Source organism: Salvia hispanica, chromosome 1, assembly GCF_023119035.1.
Source record: "Salvia hispanica cultivar TCC Black 2014 chromosome 1, UniMelb_Shisp_WGS_1.0, whole genome shotgun sequence".
In the NCBI taxonomy this organism is placed as follows: domain Eukaryota; kingdom Viridiplantae; phylum Streptophyta; class Magnoliopsida; order Lamiales; family Lamiaceae; genus Salvia; species Salvia hispanica.
Window position 1 is genome coordinate 44,045,356 of NC_062965.1, and position 20,900 is coordinate 44,066,255.

Below are 20,900 nucleotides of genomic sequence, written 5' to 3' on the forward strand. Positions count from 1 at the left end.
CTCCCATCTAAAATGATCAATTACTAAAAATAAAGTACCTTTTATCTATTTTAATTTTTCTTTTCACTTTATTCTCTCCACTTAACTAACAAAATAAAGTTACATAAAATCTCATGCCGTTCAAGGAAGTCGATGTTATTTTCCTCCGTCCTATAAAAATATACTACATCCGTTTCAAGGTAGTTGAAATATTTCTTTTAGGCACGGGATTGTTGAAATATTTCTTTTAGGCACAAGATTTAAGAAATTGATGTGTTAAATGTTGAAGTGAAGAGAGTAAAATAAAATAGGAATAAAGTAACAGAAAGAAATAGAGAGTAAAGTAAGAGAGAAGATAAAGTTTTTGCCAAAAAGAAATACGACTCAATGTCCTTGGGACGGAGGGAGTATACATATTCTATTTCCGTTCATCCCATAAAAATATCAGCATTTTTATATTTGAAAAATTGTTATTAACTCATTATCCATATACATTAATTTATTAACAACTTATATCAATATGATCCACCATTATAATTTATTAAACACTAATAATCATGTGAGTCACATTATCCACTAACTCTACTTAACTATCATTCTCCACATCTCTCTCTTACTTTACTGATTGTGCATTAATTCTCGTGTAATTTCAAATGCATTTATTTTAAGAAATGTGGAAAGTGGGGTGTGCTATATTGCCAACTCATTATATAATTGCTAACTACAACTAAATTATATGAATTAGATCTTTAAATTAAGGCACAAGATCATTCGACCCCTAGTATCAATATAGTGAATACTCCCTTCGTCCTAGATTATGAGTCATATTTAGTCATGACTCGAGTTTTAAGATACATAAAGAAAAGTGTGTTGAATAAGTTGGTGGAATATAGACCTACTTATAGATTTGTGTTAAAATGACAACACCTCTTAAAGTGACACTGTGACACCACGTATCCAGCAATATTACAAACGCTATACAACAATAGTATAAACGCTAGCGTATTGGATATTGATGGGCGAGAAAAATTGTTGTATAGCGTGGTGGATATTGCTGGCCGAGAATTTTACCCTTGAGCACTTTTTATAATTGCCACATGACAGTTGATTATTCGTCCACATGTACAAATGATTGACTAGGAATGGTGGTATGGTGTTACTTTAAGAGGTGTTATCATTTTAATGCACCCCCTACTTTTATATATTAGTTTCATAACAAAATGTGAGTGGAATAAGTTGGTGAAATGTAAGACCTAGTTACCATTTATGGTAAGTGAAATATGACTCTTATTATAGGATGCCGAAATGACAAAATATAACTTTTTTTATGGGATGAATGGAGTATCGATTATGATATTAATGTCACTTAACAACAAATTAGTTATAAGTAAGTTTTAAAAAAAATATCACAAAATTTTAAATTCATATTCCCTCCGTCCACCATTAAATGCCTCATTTTTTCCTTTTTCGTTCATCCGCCAATAAATGTCTCATTTCACTTTTACTATATTTGGTAGATGGACCTCTCATTCCACTAACTCATTCTACTCACATTTTATTATAAAACTAATATATAAAAATAAGACCCACATTCTACTAACTTTTCCTATCCACTTTTCTTTACAAAGTCAAACAATTTTAAAACCCGAGCCGGTCAAATATGAGACATTTATTTATGGACGGAGGGAGTATATAACTTTCTTAATTTAAATTATTTTTTTCCACAACATATATCAAATTAATGATTTTTTCATAAGGATTATAACGAGATCTCAATTGCATATGTTTCAATGTCAAGATTTGAAATTTTTTTATGAATTTTGTTATTTTCAACAAATAGTTAAATATTATCAACTGTTATAATATGTCAACATAGTGTGTGTAGAATGCCAATATTTTATTGTGTTAACATACTTAAGGCATTATGGTGATATGTTTAAAAACCCTAACTTTGGTAATTATTTCTATTATTTTAATATTAAAAATAAAAATTAGTTACGCATGACGATTTATAAACTATTATATCTCTAAAATCTCATGGTCTTAAATTAGTTGTAATAATTAAGGGGTGGATTAGCAAATGAGCATATTTCTGTGGGAAGTACTAGTTACTAGTCTTTTAAGAATAACAAAATTTTGCAATAACACGAGTTTGAAGGCATAAATAACAAAGTAAAACAGAGAAAGTAATATTAATAGATTATAAGGTCCATATTATTAGTATTGTTAATGGACGATGAAGTTCGTAAAATATGTAAATTGCTACGTTTAATGTTATAAGTTGTAAGTTGTAAGTAAAATGACGTGTAGATGTAATATGTTGTTAAAAAAAAATTTTAAACTAGAATTGCATAATTTTAAATAACAAATTAAAATGAAAATATTTTTTATTTATAAGACACAATGGTAATATTAAGTCATTAAATTCAAATTAATTACTATTAATTTAATTTATTTTAGAATTTTCTTTTTATTTTAATAAAATAGAAATACAAGACTTTCTACTTTTAATAATAATTCATTTTGAATGGGACAATAAAAAAGAAAAAAACAGATGATCTTCTGTAGGATTTTAAAAAATATGCAACCCGATCCAATTGAATATTCAAATTTTCAAACAAATTAAAATCGAAGATCTCCTACGAAATTAAAACCAAAAATCCAAAAAATGTTAATCAAAATTTAAATTTCAATTAAATTCGTTATCCGACATTGAATTTAAAATATTTTGGTGTATATTGGATACCGAATAAGGCATGCAACATTGTTAGTGATGATTTGAAATCAAAACGCTGTTAGTCGAACACGTGTGACCTGGATTATCTTTGTTAATGGAAGTAATTATATTTTGAATAAAATCGAGAGAGGTCTGGAATTAGTTTGGTGAAATTCCAAACGATGCATCTACAACTTTCTCCTTCTCATTCACCCATTCCATGCCCATGTATATATATAGTCTATAGATTATAGATATACATTCCCTTTCCACTAAGCAATCCCAAACTCCAAAATTCTGCAACCCTCTGAAAAAGTAAAACCATGTCTTACCGGAAAGATGACGTGGAAGTCGGCGGCGGCAGGCTGTACCCGACGATGCTGGAGACCCCCGAGCTGCGGTGGGCCTTCATTCGTAAGATTTACGTCATAATCGGCATCCAATTGCTCCTCACCGCCGCCGTCGCTGCCGTCGTCATCACCCTTCACCCAATCTCGCATTTCTTCGCAACCACCCGCGCTGGTTTGGTGCTTTACATTCTCCTCATCTTCATCCCTTTTCTAGGTACATATTTACACTTGGCAATATTAGTGTTTCATTTTGTGGAATTCTAATTGCTTTTGTGCGCAGTGCTGTGGCCCTTGTTTTACTATTACCAGAAGCACCCTCTCAATTACTTCCTTCTCGCCATTTTCTCGCTCTCGCTAGCCTTTCTAGTCGGCTTGGCTTGCTCTTACACCAATGGTTAGTCTTCATTTTTCTTCTTCTTGTTTATGCCCAATTTTACACACCAAATATTCCTTGCAGAATTTACGATTGATTTTTTTTTTAATAAATCAAGATGATTAAATGTTAATTCTGCCTACTGTCTATTCGAATTTATAGCTACTGTCTAGTCGCTTATCAGAGGGTTTAGGGTTTATCTGCATTTATTATTCTTGTAGTTTGAGAATCATTTTCAAGTGAATCTGATGTAATGGATTGGTATGGCTATTTGAAGCAGAGTAGCCAAACAAGAATTATTATCATTTATTCCCTTTCTAGTTTCTACGATCTTGATGTATTTTCCGTTCAGTAGGCTCTAATCGTTGGTTGGCCTGAGCAATGCTATCTCGGTTGAATATAGGATTTGGAGACTTGCTCATTTACTGATACACTTGAACGTTGAAAGCACCTTGAGATGAGTTCACTGGATGACTAAGTCTCTGTATGCAGGGAAAGTGATTCTTGAATCTGCCATCTTAACGGCTGCGATGGTAGTGAGCCTCACCTTGTACACATTCTGGGCTGCAAAGCGAGGCCGTGATTTCAATTTCCTTGGTCCTTTCCTCTTTGGCGCCCTTATTGTGGTCATCCTGTTTGGCATCATTCAGGTACATACATACCTATTTATTTAAATGTTGTGATTAATTACAATCTAAAATGTTCGATGGACGATGGTGGTGCAGATTCTGTTCCCTCTTGGTAAGCTTGGTGTGATGATCTACGGGGGTTTGGCATCCATAATCTTCTGTGGTTACATTGTGTATGACACTGATAATCTGATCAAGCGCTACAACTATGACGAGTATATCTGGGCTGCGGTTTCTCTCTATTTGGATATCATCAACCTCTTCCTATCCCTGTTGTCATTCTTCAGAGCTGCTGAGAGTTAAAATGTATAGTTGAAGTTGTTTATCTTGATAAGTGTAGAAAGTTTGCCTTGGAAATGTAGATGAAATGAGGGTTTAAATCTTGATATGTGTATATGATTGAAGTTCAATTCCTGACAAATATTAGAGCTCCTTCCTTATTCTTTCATAAGTTGTTCCAGGTCATGTGTTCACATGATTATACATGCCACATGTGCATATATCTAGTTTAATATTAATATATTGGTTGTTACAACCATGTACCCATGAAGTCACGAAATATGCTGAGTTGACTATTAATTGTTACTCCACAATTCCTCAAAAATCACAATGTATCCAAGACCTGAAATGACTGGAATTTGTATAAATGATTGGAAGTTGGATTTTTCATAAAATTTCTTAGATTTCATGTTCTTTCACGTGATTAATCAAAATCATGCTTGGCTACATGTGCCTCTATGTGGAATATTTGGGTTGTTATAGGGTCAATATAGAGTCACAATTTTACTGCTAGCCAGTTACTAGCAGTAGTATCATTTTTTCAGACATGTCCAATTTAGAAATAACATCATTTTGATTCTGAAAATAAGATAGTTTCAGGTGGCGCGTTGATTTTTCTACTTCTAATTTTTTGGATCAAAATAACGTTGATTTGATGTCAATTAATTTCTACTCCATTTACATGGTTAAAATTCAGGTAAAATTCCAGCGTATATTACACAGGACTAATTGATAAATATTAATTTTAAATTTTTTAACTCAAGTATGAACAGGTCTACAATTTTAGTCTTAAACTATAATTTTATCGTATACTAACTACACAATACAGATATATATATCCATGTTAAAAAGTGCTTATATTATGTGAAATGTGCATTAATTTAAAGGTTCACATTAGCTGTGACAGCAGCCTTTCATGATTAATTTTGGCTATATATATTCTGAATTCATGCTCTTAGAAGTAGAACATCAGAAATTTGAAGCAGAAAGAAATACTCCTATTAATTAGAAGTGAAAAATGTCGAACGAGAAGAGTGATGATATTGAGGCGGCTCTCATGTATCCATCTATGGAAGAAAACCCACAACTACGATGGGCATTTATTCGTAAAGTTTACACAATCCTCGCCGTTCAACTCATTGCTACTATCGTGGTCGCAGCCTTCGTCGCGGACCACCAATCCATTGCTCTTTTCTTCGGAACCACTTGGGCTGGCTGGGCTATTTACGCAGTCATCTTAATATCTGTTTTCATGGGTGAGAAAATTTAATTTTTTCTTAAATAATTACAAAATTTAACATTAAATATAGTCTAATGATTTGTATATGCCACAGTTATATGCTTACTCTCTGCTCTCCAACACAAGCATCCCATCAACTTCATTTTGCTTGGCATATTTACACTCTTTATGGGCTTACTTGTTGGCCTTGCAGTTTCATTTGTTAGTGGTGAGTATGAATTAATCAAGTAAATCAAATCTATCATTTTTGCTTCTTTCATATCTAATCTAATCTATCACCAAAACCAGCGATGATAGTAATAGAGGCAGCGGCCGCGACACTGGCCGTGGTGGTATGTCTTACGTTGTACACATTCTGGGCCGCGAGGAGAGGTGAGGACTTCAGCTTCCTCGTTCCCTTCGTGATCACTGTTGTTGTCACTCTCGTCCTTCTTGTCATATTCCAGGTCAGGACATTTCTTTGTACTACTATAGTCTCGACTTGACTAGCGCATATCTAATGTTGCGTTCGTGTTTGTGTTCGTGCAGATCTTTTTCCCATTGGGAAAAATCTCCACAATGTTGTACAATGGGCTTTTCATACTCCTCCTTTGTGCCTACATCATAATCGATACGGATAATTTGATCAAACGCAACAAATACGAGCAGTACATTTGGGCTTCGATCACACTCTACTTTGACATCCTCAACATGTTCTTGAAATTCTTACGAGCACTTATATCTGCTAATCGTCGACAGAGAAATTGATTGTACTTGCGTTGTTTCTTGTTTGATACTCCCTCCGTCCCACATTTATAGTCACAATTAGTTAGGGCACGGGTTTTAAGGAATTGGTGGAGTGTGTAATTAATGAAGTGAGAGGTGGAGTGTGTAATAAATGAAGTGGGTTGGTAGAAAGTGAGATGAGTTGACTTTTTAGATTTAAAAATGGTGTCTTTTTCTACTTATAAGTTTGGTTGTTTAAATTATGTAAAGTTATGGTTATTAATTTTCCAACTTGTTAAATCTTTTTTCTTTACAAACATTTAAGCTATGTCAAAGTTAAAAGAAAAAAACTGTTTCACACATTCCACAACCATGTAAATTCGGCCCTAAGCATCTCAACACATTAAAGAGGGAACTAAATTCAATTTTCATTAACTCAAACTCCAAATTAAGGAGGGAAAAATTCATTACAAACAATTGGAGGGAAAAATCCAAAATCAAATCTAAGCTAAACTATGCCTATAAATACATTCACTCCACCATTATTCCAACAACTTGAACTCCACCCACCAACAAATCAACCAAAAGGTATTTATAGCTAAATTACCCTCAGAAAATTTTCATCATAGGGCCGAGGAGATGGAGCAAGAGATGGAGCAATAGACAGAGCAGGAGCATATGCTCCAGATGGAGCCACATATAGAGCAGGAGCAGTTTCCAGAGGCAGAACCAGAGCAGGGGCCGAGGGGCTGCAAGACTTTGACCAGCTAAGAGAAGAACCATATTGTGCAGTTCCTTCAACAGCAATGCAGAACTGGAGTCCTGCCACATGGTTCATTTCCACTGGCAGCCAACAGATTCAAAGTCCACAGAAGGACAGTGACCCGCATATGGGGGATAGCCAAGCAACACATTCAAGATGGGGAACCTGTTGTCATGAGGAGCAGAGCATCAGGATATACTAAGAAAACAGGTAAAGTAATTTTTGATGAAGATAAGTTCAGAGAATTGACTGTTCTTGAGAGATCTTACTATAGAAAAGTTGCTAGTAAGATGGAAGTGAGCAAGACCACAGTTGGTAGATGGGCAAAGAATGGCCTAATAAGGCCACATACAAATGCCATAAAGCCAGCTCTCACTGAAGCAAATAAAATCAGTAGAATGAGATGGTGTCTTAGTCATATTCAGCCAGCCATATATGAAGGGAAGCTTCTTTACCATGCAATGCTCAACACAGTTCATATTGATGAGAAATGGTTTTACATGACAAAGGCTTCAGACAGATACTACCTGTTGCCGGATGAGGATGAGCCTTACAGGTCTTGCAAATCAAAAAGATTCATCACAAAAGTGATGTTCATGTGTGCTGTAAGTAGGCCACAGTTTGGCACAGATGGGCAGACCATCTTTGATGGTAAAATAGGTATATTCCCATTCACAGAACAAGTTCCAGCCAAAAGGAAGTCAAAGAATAGGCCAAGAGGGACACTGGAGACCAAGCCTATCCCATCAGTTAACAAGGAAGCAATGAGAGAATGTCTCCTGAATCAGGTATCAATATTTTCCAACTCACATTCCTATCAGACATTTGTAATGTCATCATTTAGCCATTCATTCATTTATTCACACATAATGCACAGATTATTCCAGCAATCAAGGCTAAATGGCCAGCCAATGCAAGCAAGGAGATATATATCCAACAAGACAATGCCAAACCTCACCTAAACTCCTCTGACTCACAATTTGAGGCTCTTGCAAGTTCAGATGGATTTAAATTCCATCTAATTAGCCAACCAGCAAACTCCCCAGACACAAATGTATTGGACCTTGGCTTTTTTAGGGCCATACAATCACTACAAGATGATAAAGTAGCCACCAATATAGATCAATTATTGGGTAATGTTTGGAGTTCTTTTGAGGAACTCACACCACAAACTCTGAACAATGTTTTCTTAACATTGCAAAGTTGTTTTAGCAAGATCCTAGAAGTGCATGGGGGCAACAACTACAAGATACCCCACTTAAACAAAGAAAGGCTGAGAAGGACAGTGGGGCTTCCTACATCACTTGAAGTTGAAGAAAATCTGGTAAGGGAAAGTTTGGAGTATCTACTACTCCCTGAGAATGATGTGGGTGTCTCATATGACATAGGACATCTATTCAATGTTTTAGATGTGTAACTAGGCCACTGGGATCAAGGGGTTTACAGTATAAGCATCAAAATAGCTTGGTGTTTAGGATGTAAACTTGTTTTTTGGGTTATAGACTTCATTTTGGATTAGGATTACTAGGCTGCACTATGGGGTATGGTAACTAGGCTTGGTTACTGGGGTAGAAACTGCACTTTGTATGAACTCCAAGTGTAAGACATGATTGGTGTGTGTTTTGTTTTAAAAAAACCCTAAGCAAAGCTTCAGCATGAGGTTTAAGCCTCCACACCTAATACAGGGGTGGCTTATAATCACACAAACTTCATCACAGAGGAGTAAACATACAATCAGAGCCAACAAACCAACCAAAGACAGCAAATTTGCAAATCAAAGCCTCCAAACCATCAAAGGGGTGGCTTAGTTCACAAAAAACCAACCAATACAAAGCAATCATAGCTTAGCATACAACACTCTCAGAAAAGCTTCATCACAGAGGAGCCACAGAGCAAATCAGAGCCTCCAAACCATCTAAGGGGTGGCTAAGTTCACAACAAATCAACCAATACAGAGCAATCATAGCTTAGCATACAACACTCTCAGAAAAGCTTCATCACAGAGGAGTAAACATACAATTAGAGCTAACAAACCAACCAAAGACAGCAAATTTGCAAATCAGAGCCTCCAAACCATCTAAGGGTGGCTAAGTTCACTAAAAAACCAACCAATACAGAGCAATCATAGCTTAGCATACAACACTCTCAGAAAAGCTTCATCACAGAGGAGTAAACATACAATCAGAGCCAACAAACCAACCAAAGACAGCAAATTTGCAAATCAAAGCCTCCAAACCATCAAAGGGGTGGCTTAGTTCACAAAAAACCAACCAATACAGAGCAATCATAGCTTAGCATACAACACTCTCAGAAAAGCCTCATCACAGAGGAGCCACAGAGCAAATCAGAGCCTCCAAACCATTTAAGGGGTGGCTAAGTTCACAACAAATCAACCAATGCAGTGAATAACACAGATTATCACATGTAATTCATCAGAAAAATTTCATCATGGAGTATCAAACAAACCACCACAGCCAAGGCAACAATAACCCTCAATCAATTCAACTGAAACAGCCTCCAAACCCTACACAGGGAGTGGCTTATAATTGAAAAAATACTCAGATTAGAGGAGATCTTTCATGCTAGGCAACAAGATCAACAACATTGCTTTTTCATTCTCGGTGTACTCCACCTTTAATGAAGACTGTGGTTGAGGTTCTGATGCGTCAAAGGTGAGTGATGGTTCAGGTGTTTCTGAGTCTGCATAGGGATTGAACGGCGGTGGATGTTCAGGTCCGTCAAAGCCCTCCGACGGAGCCTGCGTTTCAGAGTCTTCATAGGGCTGGAACGGCGGTGAACGTTCAGATCCATGAAAGCCCTCTGACGGAGCCTGTGTTTCAGAGTCTTCATAGGGCTGGAACGGTGGTTGACGTTCAGACACGTCAAAGCCAATGGACGTTGGCTGGGTTTCAGATCCGTCGAAGACCTCAGCCGGTGGGGGAATCTCAGTGTCTTCGATGACCTTAGACCCGTCCACGCCCTCAAACCGTCGTCGATTTCCCGATCGGTGGTAAAAATCTACCGCTCGTTCGATTTCCCACCGTGCAATGACTTCCGGTGGTGTATCAGGGACGATTAGGGTTCCGGGAGGTGTATCGTAAGACAGCAACGATTCAAACTCCGGCAAATCATCCCACTCATCGACCATGATAAGCGAACAGAGATGGAGTGAGTAATCGTCGGATTTAGATCGGCGAATATAGTAGGAGCCGATTAGGGTTCCTTAGATTAGGAATAGAGGGAGACGGGTAGGTGGAGTGAGAGAGAAGTGAAACTCAAATGGGGGGTTGGGGGAGTTGGGGGTGGGGTAAAGGGATTTTATGTTTTTGATTTATTTTGTGATTTATTTTTGTGTTGATAATGGCATTTGAGTGTAATTTTAGTGAATAATGGAGTAAAATTTGATGTTCAAATATGGCAAATTCTAAATGTGACTATAAATGTGGGACGGACTTTTATGGCAAAAAGTGACTATAAAACTGGGACGGAGGGAGTATGTTGCATTGCTTTTCTTTCAGGTCATTGTCTTGTTATTAGTCTCACATTTTATTAACTCATTTTACTCACTCCTCATTATGAAATTAATTCTATAAATGATTTCACTGTTTGTTTCAACTCACATTTTTTCACATTTTTAAAAATTATTGTTAAAAAAAAGTTAAAACTCTTATTCGTGGACATGGAGCAATTAATGTAGCTCTAATTTATTAAAAGTATTACTCCCTATTAAATAAACTCTAGACACTGTATCAGATTCGTTATTTGCAAATTGCAATATCAATTTGCCAAAAAAATAAAAATTGCACCATGTTCATGTTCCTTAATTTGTCTGATACGAGATGGTGCAGCTCATGTCATAATAAGTTTTAGAAGCACACACATAGTAATTAAAATTTAGCGGCTTTCTAAAATACCATTTAATCACATGGAGAGTGATCAATTGCAAACTCATCATTTAATTGCTAACTACAACTAATTTAAGGTCATAGGATTTTAGAAAACGTGTGGTCTATAATTTACTACGTGTAACTTTCGTTTTTATTAACAAAATCAAAAAAGATAAAAAAAACTCCAAATTAGAGTTTTGGATGAAAATGTCAATATAGTGTTTTGAAAAGATCAACACAATGCTTTAAGAATGTTAACCCATTGCTTATATTGACATTCTACATGTATTATATTGACATATTTTATATAGTATGCTGACATTTCTGCTTGTACGAAAAAATAAAAATTTTTGAATTTTTTTTCAAATTTTGACGTCGGAACATACGCATGTACGATATCGTTGAAATCCTTATGAAATTATCTTTAATTTGATATATGTTATATAAATTTAAAGTTTTGGGATTTCTTTTAAAAGTTAGTTATAACTAAACATGTAGTTAATTGACATTAATACCCCTATTGATATTTTTTGGAATTAATTCTATGACCTTATTGACGTTTTTCGTTGATCGTATTGACATTTAAGGATTAATGATCTAAGCCCTTAATTTGAATATCTAATGGCTATTATTTAGTTGTAGTTAGCAATTAAGTTATGAGTTAGCAATATAACACTCCCCTCCAATATTGTCAAATTTGTCAATATGTGTGATAATTGTCGATTGCATATATTCCGGCTCTATTTAGCATTCAAGATTCTCAAACTAAAACACATGCATTTATACGCATACGTAGGTGTAAAAAAGTATAACCTTATATAAAGTTACTTCCTTCGTTCCAAGGTAGTAGATGCGTTATATATCAACACCATATTGAAAACTTATACTTTAGTAATTTTCAATGTAAATATTCTGAGATATAATATTTTAAGGAAATAGTTGTTCCTAGAGTGAAAAGAGTGATGATGAAATATCATGTTGGGAGAAATTGTGCCATTTTTCTCTAATTAACCAAGAGGATATAGCATATAGATTTGATATATAGCATGCACAAATCGAACCGAACCGGCGGTTAATCGGCGGTTCAGAACCGCCGGTTCATGAACCGGAACCGGAACCGTCGCCGACGGTTCAAACCGGCAAACGGTTCGGCGGTTCTAGCGGGCCGGTTCAGGTTCAAAGAAATGTGGAACCAGAACCGACGGTTCCGAACCGCCGGTTCAACGGTTAAACCGGCGGTTCAATTAAAATTTTAAAAAAAAATATTTTTTATTTATAAAAATTGATTGTTATATTTAAAAAACAATTTTACAAATAAATGAATAGAAGGAATTCATAATAGCCCATATATATTTGATGGGCTTGTGAATTCTATGAAACTATTCTTGATTATTTCTCTTTTATAGAGACATCCTTGAATGTTTTATGTTCCACTTTCGATGTGGGACAAAATAGGTTGAAGTGTTTTCTCTTATAACTACATGTTTAGATCTTTCATTCATCTTTTTCCAATGTGGGGTACAAAACTTTCTTTTATCTTCTACTTTTCTTCATTTTTTGTGTAATATATATAAACAAAATTATTATTTGAATACATTCTTGATTGATAAAAATAAATAATTATTGAGAAATATGATTTATATATAGAAAAATAATTATTTGTATAATAGTTATTGTTAGACTTATACAATTTGTATTATAATTATTCTCTTAATGTGTATAATAGTAGTATTATGTAACATATACATAAATTTAAATATAAGCAAATCGATAATGATAAAGAACTAATGAATAATAGTTCATGTAATAATATTTGTTGTTAAATTATCATAATAGAATATAGAGTACTAATATAGACAAAGAATGATGGGAGATCTATCATATGGTTATAAATAATAACTTTTATCCCACATTGAAAGAAAGAGTAACACCTCCAAGAATATGTAACCATAAATAAGAATATTCCAATACACTCTCTTCAAAATTAAAGCCTCAAATAAAAGAAAATATATGATAGATCTCCCATCATTCTTTGTCTATATTAGTATTATTAGTACTCTATCTTCTATTATTATAATTTAAAAACAAATATTATTACATGAACTATTATTCAAAAGTTCTTTATCATTATCGATTTGCTTATGTTTATAAATTTATGCATACATTAACTAATAATACAATTATACACGTTAAAAGAATAATTATTATGCAAATTGTATAAACCTAATGATAACTACTTCTATTATACAAATAATTATTTTTCTATATACAAATTATATTTCTCAATCATTGTTTATTTTTATCTATCAAGAATATATTCAAATAATTATTTTGTTTATATATATAATACAAAAAATGAAGGAAAGTAGAAGACAAAAGAAAGTTTTATATCCCACATTGGAAAAAGATGAATGAATGATCTAAACATGTAGTTATAAAAGAAAATACTTCAATATAACTTGTCCCACATTGAAAGTGAAACATAAAACATCCAAGGATGTCTCTATAAATGAGAAAATCAAGAATGGTTTATGCAAAAAAAAAAAAAAAATTAAGTTAACCACCGAACCGGCCCGGAACCGGCGGTTTTGGCCGGACCTCGGCGGTTTTGAACCGTTGCCGGAACCGCCGGTTTTGAACCGTTGCCAGAACCGCCGGTTTTTTGAACCAGAACCGGAACCGCCTAGATCCTTGGCGGGCCGGTTCAGGTTCACTGAAATCTTGAACCGTGAACCGCCGGTTCCAAACTGGAACCGGCGGTTTTTGAACCGTGTGCATGCCTAGCTATAGGTTTCATCGACTTATATTATATCCATGTTAAAAGTGCTTATAGCCCTTATCGTAGTAGCAACATGCAATATAAAATGTGCATTAATTTAAAGGTTCACATTAACTGTGACATCAACCTTTCTTGATTAATTTTGGCTATATACATATATATTCTGAATTCATGCTTTTAGAAGTAGAACATCAGAAATTCGAAGTAGAAAGAAATTCGAAGTTTTTCCATATGAAAATTTATAAAAAGTACTCAGAAATAGTAAAAAATTACTTTGATTGATATTAACTCGTAGTTGACGGACTCAAAAATATTTTTAAAGTTCACAGACCTAAAATGATGATATAACAAAGTTCGCGGACTACAAAACCCTCTATATAAATTTACAAAAAAATATATTCAGGTGATAATGTGGATTAATGCAATTCGCACTTATAACACATTTGAACATGTAGATTACACATTTAATTCACATAATATATTAAATTTATGGAATTAAATTTTATGTAGATGATTCTCCAAATAATCAAAATGACTTGCTACTTTTCCACGTTTGAAAATCCAAAAACTCTTAACCGAATTTTAGTATGTTTCAATTTATTTTAAAATTAGATTTTTGGATTTTAAATATTTTACTCACCCTTACATAGTGTAGGCAATATTTATAACACATACATTTGCACTATATTGGATACATATTACTCGACACGCTGAATATGACATGCAACATTGTTAGTAAAGCTTTGAAATCCAAACTCTCTCACCCCAATCCCATAGTATATATACCAATCAATCCCAAACTCTAAAAACCCACAACCCTCTCAGCAATTCAAAGTAAAACGATGTGTTCCTGGAAAGCTGACGTGGAAGTTGGCGGCGGCAGGCTGTACCCGACGATGCAAGAGAGCCCTGAGCTGCGGTGGGCCTTCATTCGTAAGGTATACGTCATAATCAGCATTCAATTGCTCCTTACCGTCGCCGTCGCTGCTGTCGTTGTCACCGTTCACCCAATTTCGCATTTCTTCGCAACCACCCGCGGTGGTTTGGCGGTTCACATTCTCCTCCTCGTCATCTATTTTGTAGGTACATACTTACACAATTCTTACACACACACAATACTCTGATTTTATACACTATAACAAAAAAAAAAAAAACAAAACTCTTTTTTAATGCATTTCAAAACACTAATTTGTGTTTCTAAATATGTCACTAACAAATAAAAGCGTTCTAAAAAGCAAAAAGTTAAATTAATTTATCATTAATTTATTCCAACGTCTCGACATTTGTGTTAGTTATAAATAAGGAGTAAGTTTTTTTTAGTGATTCTAAGGGCCTGTTCACTTTGTTGGATATAGTAAGATTTGGGTCTATTTTTGGTCGTAAAAGGATGTTCACTATACTTGATTTTAATTCTGGGCGGCCCTACAAATACAACTGACCCGCACTGTTGAGTGCGTAAATAACCAATTTTCATTTCTTGGGAAGAGGCTACTGATTGAAACAACATCGAAAACTGCTTCAAGAGTTGAATACAAAATGTCGACTGTGCCCCCCCTGTACTGTTCAATTTCCACCCCCAAATTGAGTACCCCTTCAAACAGAAAGGACATTTGATGCCCTAGCTCTGCATCGGCGGCCTCACGGTTTGTCGAAGTAAGCCCCCTTTTTTGTTGTTTTGTGTAGAAGCTTCCAAGCTCAAGGACTCCATGGTTGAGCTCGAGAAGAAGCTCGATAAGCTCAAAATCATCTGCCACAGCTTGAAATCCGAGCTCGAAAATGGCGGCACCTATTTTAACAATAAATCGATGAATTAAAAGCAAATCAAAGTGGGGGATCAGTCTAAAGTGATCGAGCTTACCGCGGTGAGATTAGCGACAATGAGCATATTTTGAAATTGGAGGGATATACCGAGGTGGGGAAAATGAAGTAGTTTTTGATTGTTGATACAATTAGCAATGGAAAGTAATGTCTGCTACATTTTCTTCATTTTTTTGCAAGGTTAAGACAAGTTCCATTCCAAACTGCTAGAATTTTTTCGTCGAAGCTAAAGTCCCCCCCTTCCGCATGGAATCTGGATTGGTGTTAGGGGCAATCCAGTCAGTTCAATTCAAAAAAGCCAATTAAAAATTAATGCAAAAATCCACCAACTCAAAACTGAAGCTCATTTCTTACTCACTGAACAACCACGAAAGTTTTCAATTGTGTGGGCCCATCAGTTACAAATCTGGCCTTGTTTCATTTCTGTTCAACCCATCTCTTACATAGTGAACAGGCAATTGTTTTTGTGTGTGGAGTTGCAGTGGTGTGGCTGTTGCATCTCTATTACCAGAAGCATCCTCTGAATTACTTCCTCTTCTCCATTTTCACGCTCTTGCGCCAAAACCAATGGTCAGTTTTTCTCTCATTTTTTTGAACTTGTATTTCTTGTCATCGTTTTCAATTGATTACTGATTCAATGAATTGATCAGGGAAAGTGATTCTTGAATCCGTCATCTTAACTGCTGCGGTGGTAGTGAGCCTCACATTGTACACATTCTGGGTTGCTAAGCGAGGCCGTGATTTCAATTTCCTTGGCTCTTGTGGTTTCTAACTCACAAATCTCTCACTCTCTTCTCTAATATATCTACTTGAATAAGCAGAGATTATAGCTCTAAATTGCTTTGAATAATAGAGAGTAATATGAGAAAAGATGAAGACAGAGAGATGATCGAATGTAGAACTTGAATATTAATTTGTGATGATCACTCAATCTTAAATAGACAGAAAAAATACTAGCTTAACCACTAAAACACGTACTGCAACAACTAATCCACTAACTAAGCAACTAATAAGACTCCTAAAAAATAGCAACTAAACTTGACTAGAAAGATATTGCAGAGAACAAGTCAAAGACTTGCTTTTACATATTATTCGAATAACAGAAATACTAAATTTGAAATACTAAACTTAAAATTCAAATCCAAGTCTAATTCACTTCACCACATATCTCCTCCTTGGCTTAGACCCCTGGACACACTCCAACTTCATGAATGAGTTGACTGAACCTGCTCACAGCAAGAGGTTTAGTAAACACATCAGCAATTTGATCTTGTGTTTTGCAGTAGCTCAACTTCACTTCATCATCTTGCTGCATTTCTCTAAGATAGTAGAACCTTATCTTGAAATGCTTTGTCTTGCCATGAAACACTGGATTTTGTGAAATGGCAATAGCTGCTTGGTTGTCCACATGTAGTATTGTTGGATTGCTCTCCTTCATGCCCAGATCACACAACAATTTCCTTAGCCAAACAGCATGTTTAGCAGCTGCTGTTGCTGCTATAAACTCAGCTTCTGTAGTGGATTGTGCAACTACTTCTTGCTTCTTTGTGCTCCATGAGAAGCATCCTGATCCCAAAGAGAAACAAAAACCTGTTGTACTCTTCATGTCCTCTGCTTAACCACCCCAATCACTATCCACATAGCCAACCAGCTTCATTTCTTGAACTTCCATAAATCTCACACCATAGCCTTGAGTTCCTTTCAAGTACCTAAGTACTCTCTTTGCTGCTGTAAGATGTTCTTCATTTGCACAGTGGAGAAATCGAGACAGAATACTGACAACATGTTGAATATCTGGTCTGGTAGCTGTTAAGTACATCAAGCATCCCACCATCTTCCTGTATTCACCTTCAAGTTTTGACTCCTGCTCGCTTCCCCTGCTCAACTTCTCCTTCTGATTCGCGGGAGTTGAAACTGACTTGCATTCACTCATATTGAAACGCTTTAGCACCTCCTTGGTATACTTCTTTTGACATAGAAAAATGTCACCTTTCTTCTGATGAACTTCCATGCCTAAGAAGTATACCATTTTTCCAAGATCAGTCATTTCAAACTCTTTCATTAATCCATCTTTTAGCTTCTGAATTTCACTTTCTTCATCTCCAGTAGCTAATAGATCATCCACATAAATGGACACCACAACCAGACCACTCTTATTTTGTTTAAAATAAAGAGTCACTTCACTCAATCTTTCCTGAAATCCGAGTTGCTGAAGATGAGCATCAATCTTGTTGTACCAAGCCCTTGGAGCTTGCTTTAAACCATATAAAGCTTTGTTGAGTTTGTAGACTTTCTCCTCCTGACCTTCAACAATAAAACCATCAGGCTGGTTTACTTAAATTTCCTCACTTAGCTCACCATTGAGGAAGGCTGATTTTACATCTAACTGGTAGACATTCCATCGTTTCTGAGCAGCAACAACAAGTAATAGCCTGATAGTATCCATTCTAGCAACTGGAGCAAATATATCAGAGTAATCAACACCACTTACTTAGCATACCCTTTGACAACTAGCCTGGCTTTATATTTGTTCATTGTGCCATTTGGATTCAACTTTATTTTGTAAATCCATTTGACACCTATAGCCTTTTTGTGTGAAGGCTTATCCACCAGCTCCCAAGTATTGTTCTTGTTGATCATCATCAATTCCTCCTTCATGGCATTCAACCATTCTCCATTTTGCTTTGGCTTCCTCTATGGAACCTGGTTCGATCAATGCTACATTACACCTAGCATAGATCTCACCAAGTGACCTGGTCCCTCTTACAGGTTCATGGTCGATTGATTCCTCAATCAGGAGCTCAGTTTCAACTTCACCATTTTGCTCATTTTTGCTCTTCAATGCAGTCACTTCTGGAGCTTCATTGTTCCCCTTTTCATCTCCTGTCTCCTCCCATTTCTTATCTTCAAAAAAGGTCACATCTCTGCTTATAATAACCTTATTCTCGGCTGGACAATACACTCTATAAGCCTTTGATTGTGAGCTATAACCCATAAATTGTTAGGATTGGTATACTAAAAAGCATATTTCGAGAATGTTGCACGAATAAAACTGCTTGTATACAATAAATTTTACAATCCACTTTTAACCCAAAGCGAGAAGAAGTAATTTTATCGCATTGATCTTTGCTTGTGCATTTATAAGATGTTTCTCAAACATTTAAATGTATAAGAAGCAAACAAGTCTAATTTTTCTACATAGTAGACTGGTCGTGAACGACGTTCACAGAAGGTGACGCAGTCGGTTCTTTGTAGAAGAGAAATAGAATTTCACAACCTAGATAGGCTTTGGCTACCTATCGTGAAAGGTTGCAGTGTCAGTCCGCATATTTCCTTACCTTAGGAAATAAACGACACTGGTGTGGTATAGCACTGAAGGATCTAACAGTTGAGATAAGTCTTTCTTGCTATTTACCGAAAGACGAAGTCTCGGTGATTATTATTTCTTAATCATTGTTGACATAATATTGAGCAAACGATATTGATTATGCACTACTTTGATTTATCAAATGGTGCGGATTTTTCGCAATCCAAGAATCCTGATATCTTGGGTAGTGGTGATCAATGTCTAGAGGTGCTAGTATTGTTATTGCAATGAATCGTGTGCTGGGTGAGTCCTGTTTGATAATATCCTCAATAAGTGTTCGAAAAAGGTTTTATTATTTAGAAACCCGGCCGGTTGGAATTTATTTCAGAATAATAAATAAAGATTTTGAACTAGACAACTCTTGGAAAAAGATATTAATTAATTAAAGTCAAATGGCAGACTTAAATTAATTAATGGATATTTATATCTTAAACACGGAAAATAATAAATTAAAGAGGCAAAGCCCGGATTACTCGTAATTTGGGATTGGACGGGCAGTCAATATTATTTTACTGTAGTGGCTGATAATAATATTCTGTTGGACTTGTATTAAATTGGGGCTCAATTTAATTAGTAAAAGTCCAATAGGTTTGGCCCAAGTTCAACCTCCATGGATCCCTAATCTGGCCCATCATAACTCTATATAAAGGAGACTAAATAGAAGATCATTTTAATGATTTTTGGGCTTAAAATTTCATGCCCCTCTCTCCAGAGGAGACGGAAATTTTCATTGCCTTCTGGTGGGAATTCTGTCTTCTATTTAGTCAAGCCCTTTTCGATTCTGACAAGCTTTGCCCACCCAAAGGTCATTATCTGAGTTCGGGATACAGATTAGAAGATTTGTGGTCGAGTACGAAGATCTTCATGTGGAGAAGGAGCAAGGAATCGTCGATTCTTTGGAGAATCAGATCGGTAACCTTAATCTGTAGAATATCATGAATTAGGCATGATTTATGTGCGTTCTAGTATGCAATTTTGATTGTTTAACATGTGGTTAATTGATCCCATAATCAGTCAAATAGATCTGGATGCATGATTTATTTGTTTATGCATGACTTCCTCTGTGCAAGGGGCACCAATCCCCATCATAAATATTCCAGCCTTCCATCTTTGATCTAACTTGTCTCTTCCAATTGAATGAGTAAGATAGAAACATAAACATCCAAATATTCTCAGATTACTGACCTTTGGCTTTTAACCATGCTAAGCTTCAAATGGAGTGAGATTTGTAAGTGCCCTCAATGTCAATATATTCAGCAAAAACACTGCAGTATTCACAGCTTCTGCCCAGAAAGGTTTGGCCAGCTGTTTCCCATGGAGCATACATCTTCCCATCTCCACGATACTTCTATTTTTCCTTTCACTCACTCCATTTTGTTGAGGAGTGTAAGGAACGATGAATTGCTGTTTAATACCAGCAGCTTCACATATTTCTTTGAATCTGTTGGAGGTGTATTCACCTCCATTATCTGTCCTCAAGATCTTGATCTTGCAGTTTGTCTCATTCTCCACCTCATGTTTGAACTTGAGGAAGACTCCATCAACTTCTGCTTTCTGTCTAAGGAAGTATTGTTGGGACTACCGCAGCGGAAGACACGGAAAACAAACAGGTCCTTAACGGATCTATTTAGGTGATTATGCATTCGACTCCAATTTAATGCAATAAACATAGATCTATAGATATAACATCAAATAAACACATAATCATGCAATTTGACGTAGATTTGATTGTTACCTCCTTTTGATCCATCATAGGATCGAAGTTGCTAGCTGCACCACCCGGAGATCCTTGGTTTATCGACCGTGAATCTTCCAACCTATTTCCTAGTCCTTGATCATCCATCCGTGTGGACGGATCTTGAATAATCAATAATAGTCTTGAAGAGATCTAGGGAAACCCAATCACAAACTCAATATTGTCTTGATCTAATCCTATGAATTAGGATAGAACAAGAACAAAACAAAACCCTAATTCTCCCACGTGCCAAGGCACGAAAACCGAGGCAAGGGGAGAG

The 20,900-nt window shown here is 35.7% G+C and overlaps 3 protein-coding genes and 1 pseudogene across 3 annotated transcripts; all 4 read left to right on the forward strand.

Moving 5' to 3' along the window:
- Window positions 1-2,870: 2,870 nt before the first annotated feature.
- LOC125201815 (protein LIFEGUARD 4-like) lies at window positions 2,871-4,495 on the forward strand. The gene is made up of 4 exons (XM_048100072.1): window positions 2,871-3,259; window positions 3,326-3,439; window positions 3,911-4,068; window positions 4,144-4,495. Exons 1-4 carry the CDS (start codon window positions 3,019-3,021, stop codon window positions 4,348-4,350), a joined length of 720 nt encoding a protein of 239 aa, XP_047956029.1. The 5' UTR covers window positions 2,871-3,018; the 3' UTR covers window positions 4,351-4,495.
- An 849-nt stretch (window positions 4,496-5,344) lies between these two features.
- LOC125197707 (protein LIFEGUARD 3-like) lies at window positions 5,345-6,313 on the forward strand. Its single transcript, XM_048096332.1, has 4 exons — window positions 5,345-5,582; window positions 5,661-5,774; window positions 5,855-6,012; window positions 6,095-6,313. Exons 1-4 carry the CDS (start codon window positions 5,345-5,347, stop codon window positions 6,311-6,313), a joined length of 729 nt encoding a protein of 242 aa, XP_047952289.1.
- Window positions 6,314-7,207: 894 nt separating this feature from the next.
- Window positions 7,208-8,451, forward strand: LOC125197723. The gene is made up of 2 exons (XM_048096333.1): window positions 7,208-7,822; window positions 7,912-8,451. The coding sequence occupies exons 1-2, from the start codon at window positions 7,208-7,210 to the stop codon at window positions 8,449-8,451; spliced, it is 1,155 nt and encodes a 384-aa protein (XP_047952290.1).
- A 6,091-nt stretch (window positions 8,452-14,542) lies between these two features.
- The window catches only part of LOC125197739, a 20,516-nt pseudogene continuing 14,158 nt past the window's right edge, over window positions 14,543-20,900 (forward strand).

What these genes read in the sequence shown, in the direction of transcription:
- LOC125197707 (XM_048096332.1), top strand. Translation starts at nt 5,345, where the DNA reads ATGTCGAACGAGAAGAGTGATGATATTGAGGCGGCTCTCATGTATCCA. An exon ending in TGCAGTTTCATTTGTTAGTG is followed by an intron (nt 5,775 to 5,854) that starts GTGAGTATGAAT and finishes CACCAAAACCAG; the next exon opens with CGATGATAGTAATAGAGGCA. An exon ending in TCCTTCTTGTCATATTCCAG is followed by an intron (nt 6,013 to 6,094) that starts GTCAGGACATTT and finishes GTGTTCGTGCAG; the next exon opens with ATCTTTTTCCCATTGGGAAA.
- LOC125201815 (XM_048100072.1), top strand. Translation starts at nt 3,019, where the DNA reads ATGTCTTACCGGAAAGATGACGTGGAAGTCGGCGGCGGCAGGCTGTAC. An exon ending in CATCTTCATCCCTTTTCTAG is followed by an intron (nt 3,260 to 3,325) that starts GTACATATTTAC and finishes TTTTGTGCGCAG; the next exon opens with TGCTGTGGCCCTTGTTTTAC. An exon ending in GGCTTGCTCTTACACCAATG is followed by an intron (nt 3,440 to 3,910) that starts GTTAGTCTTCAT and finishes CTCTGTATGCAG; the next exon opens with GGAAAGTGATTCTTGAATCT.
- LOC125197723 (XM_048096333.1), top strand. Translation starts at nt 7,208, where the DNA reads ATGAGGAGCAGAGCATCAGGATATACTAAGAAAACAGGTAAAGTAATT. An exon ending in GAGAATGTCTCCTGAATCAG is followed by an intron (nt 7,823 to 7,911) that starts GTATCAATATTT and finishes CATAATGCACAG; the next exon opens with ATTATTCCAGCAATCAAGGC.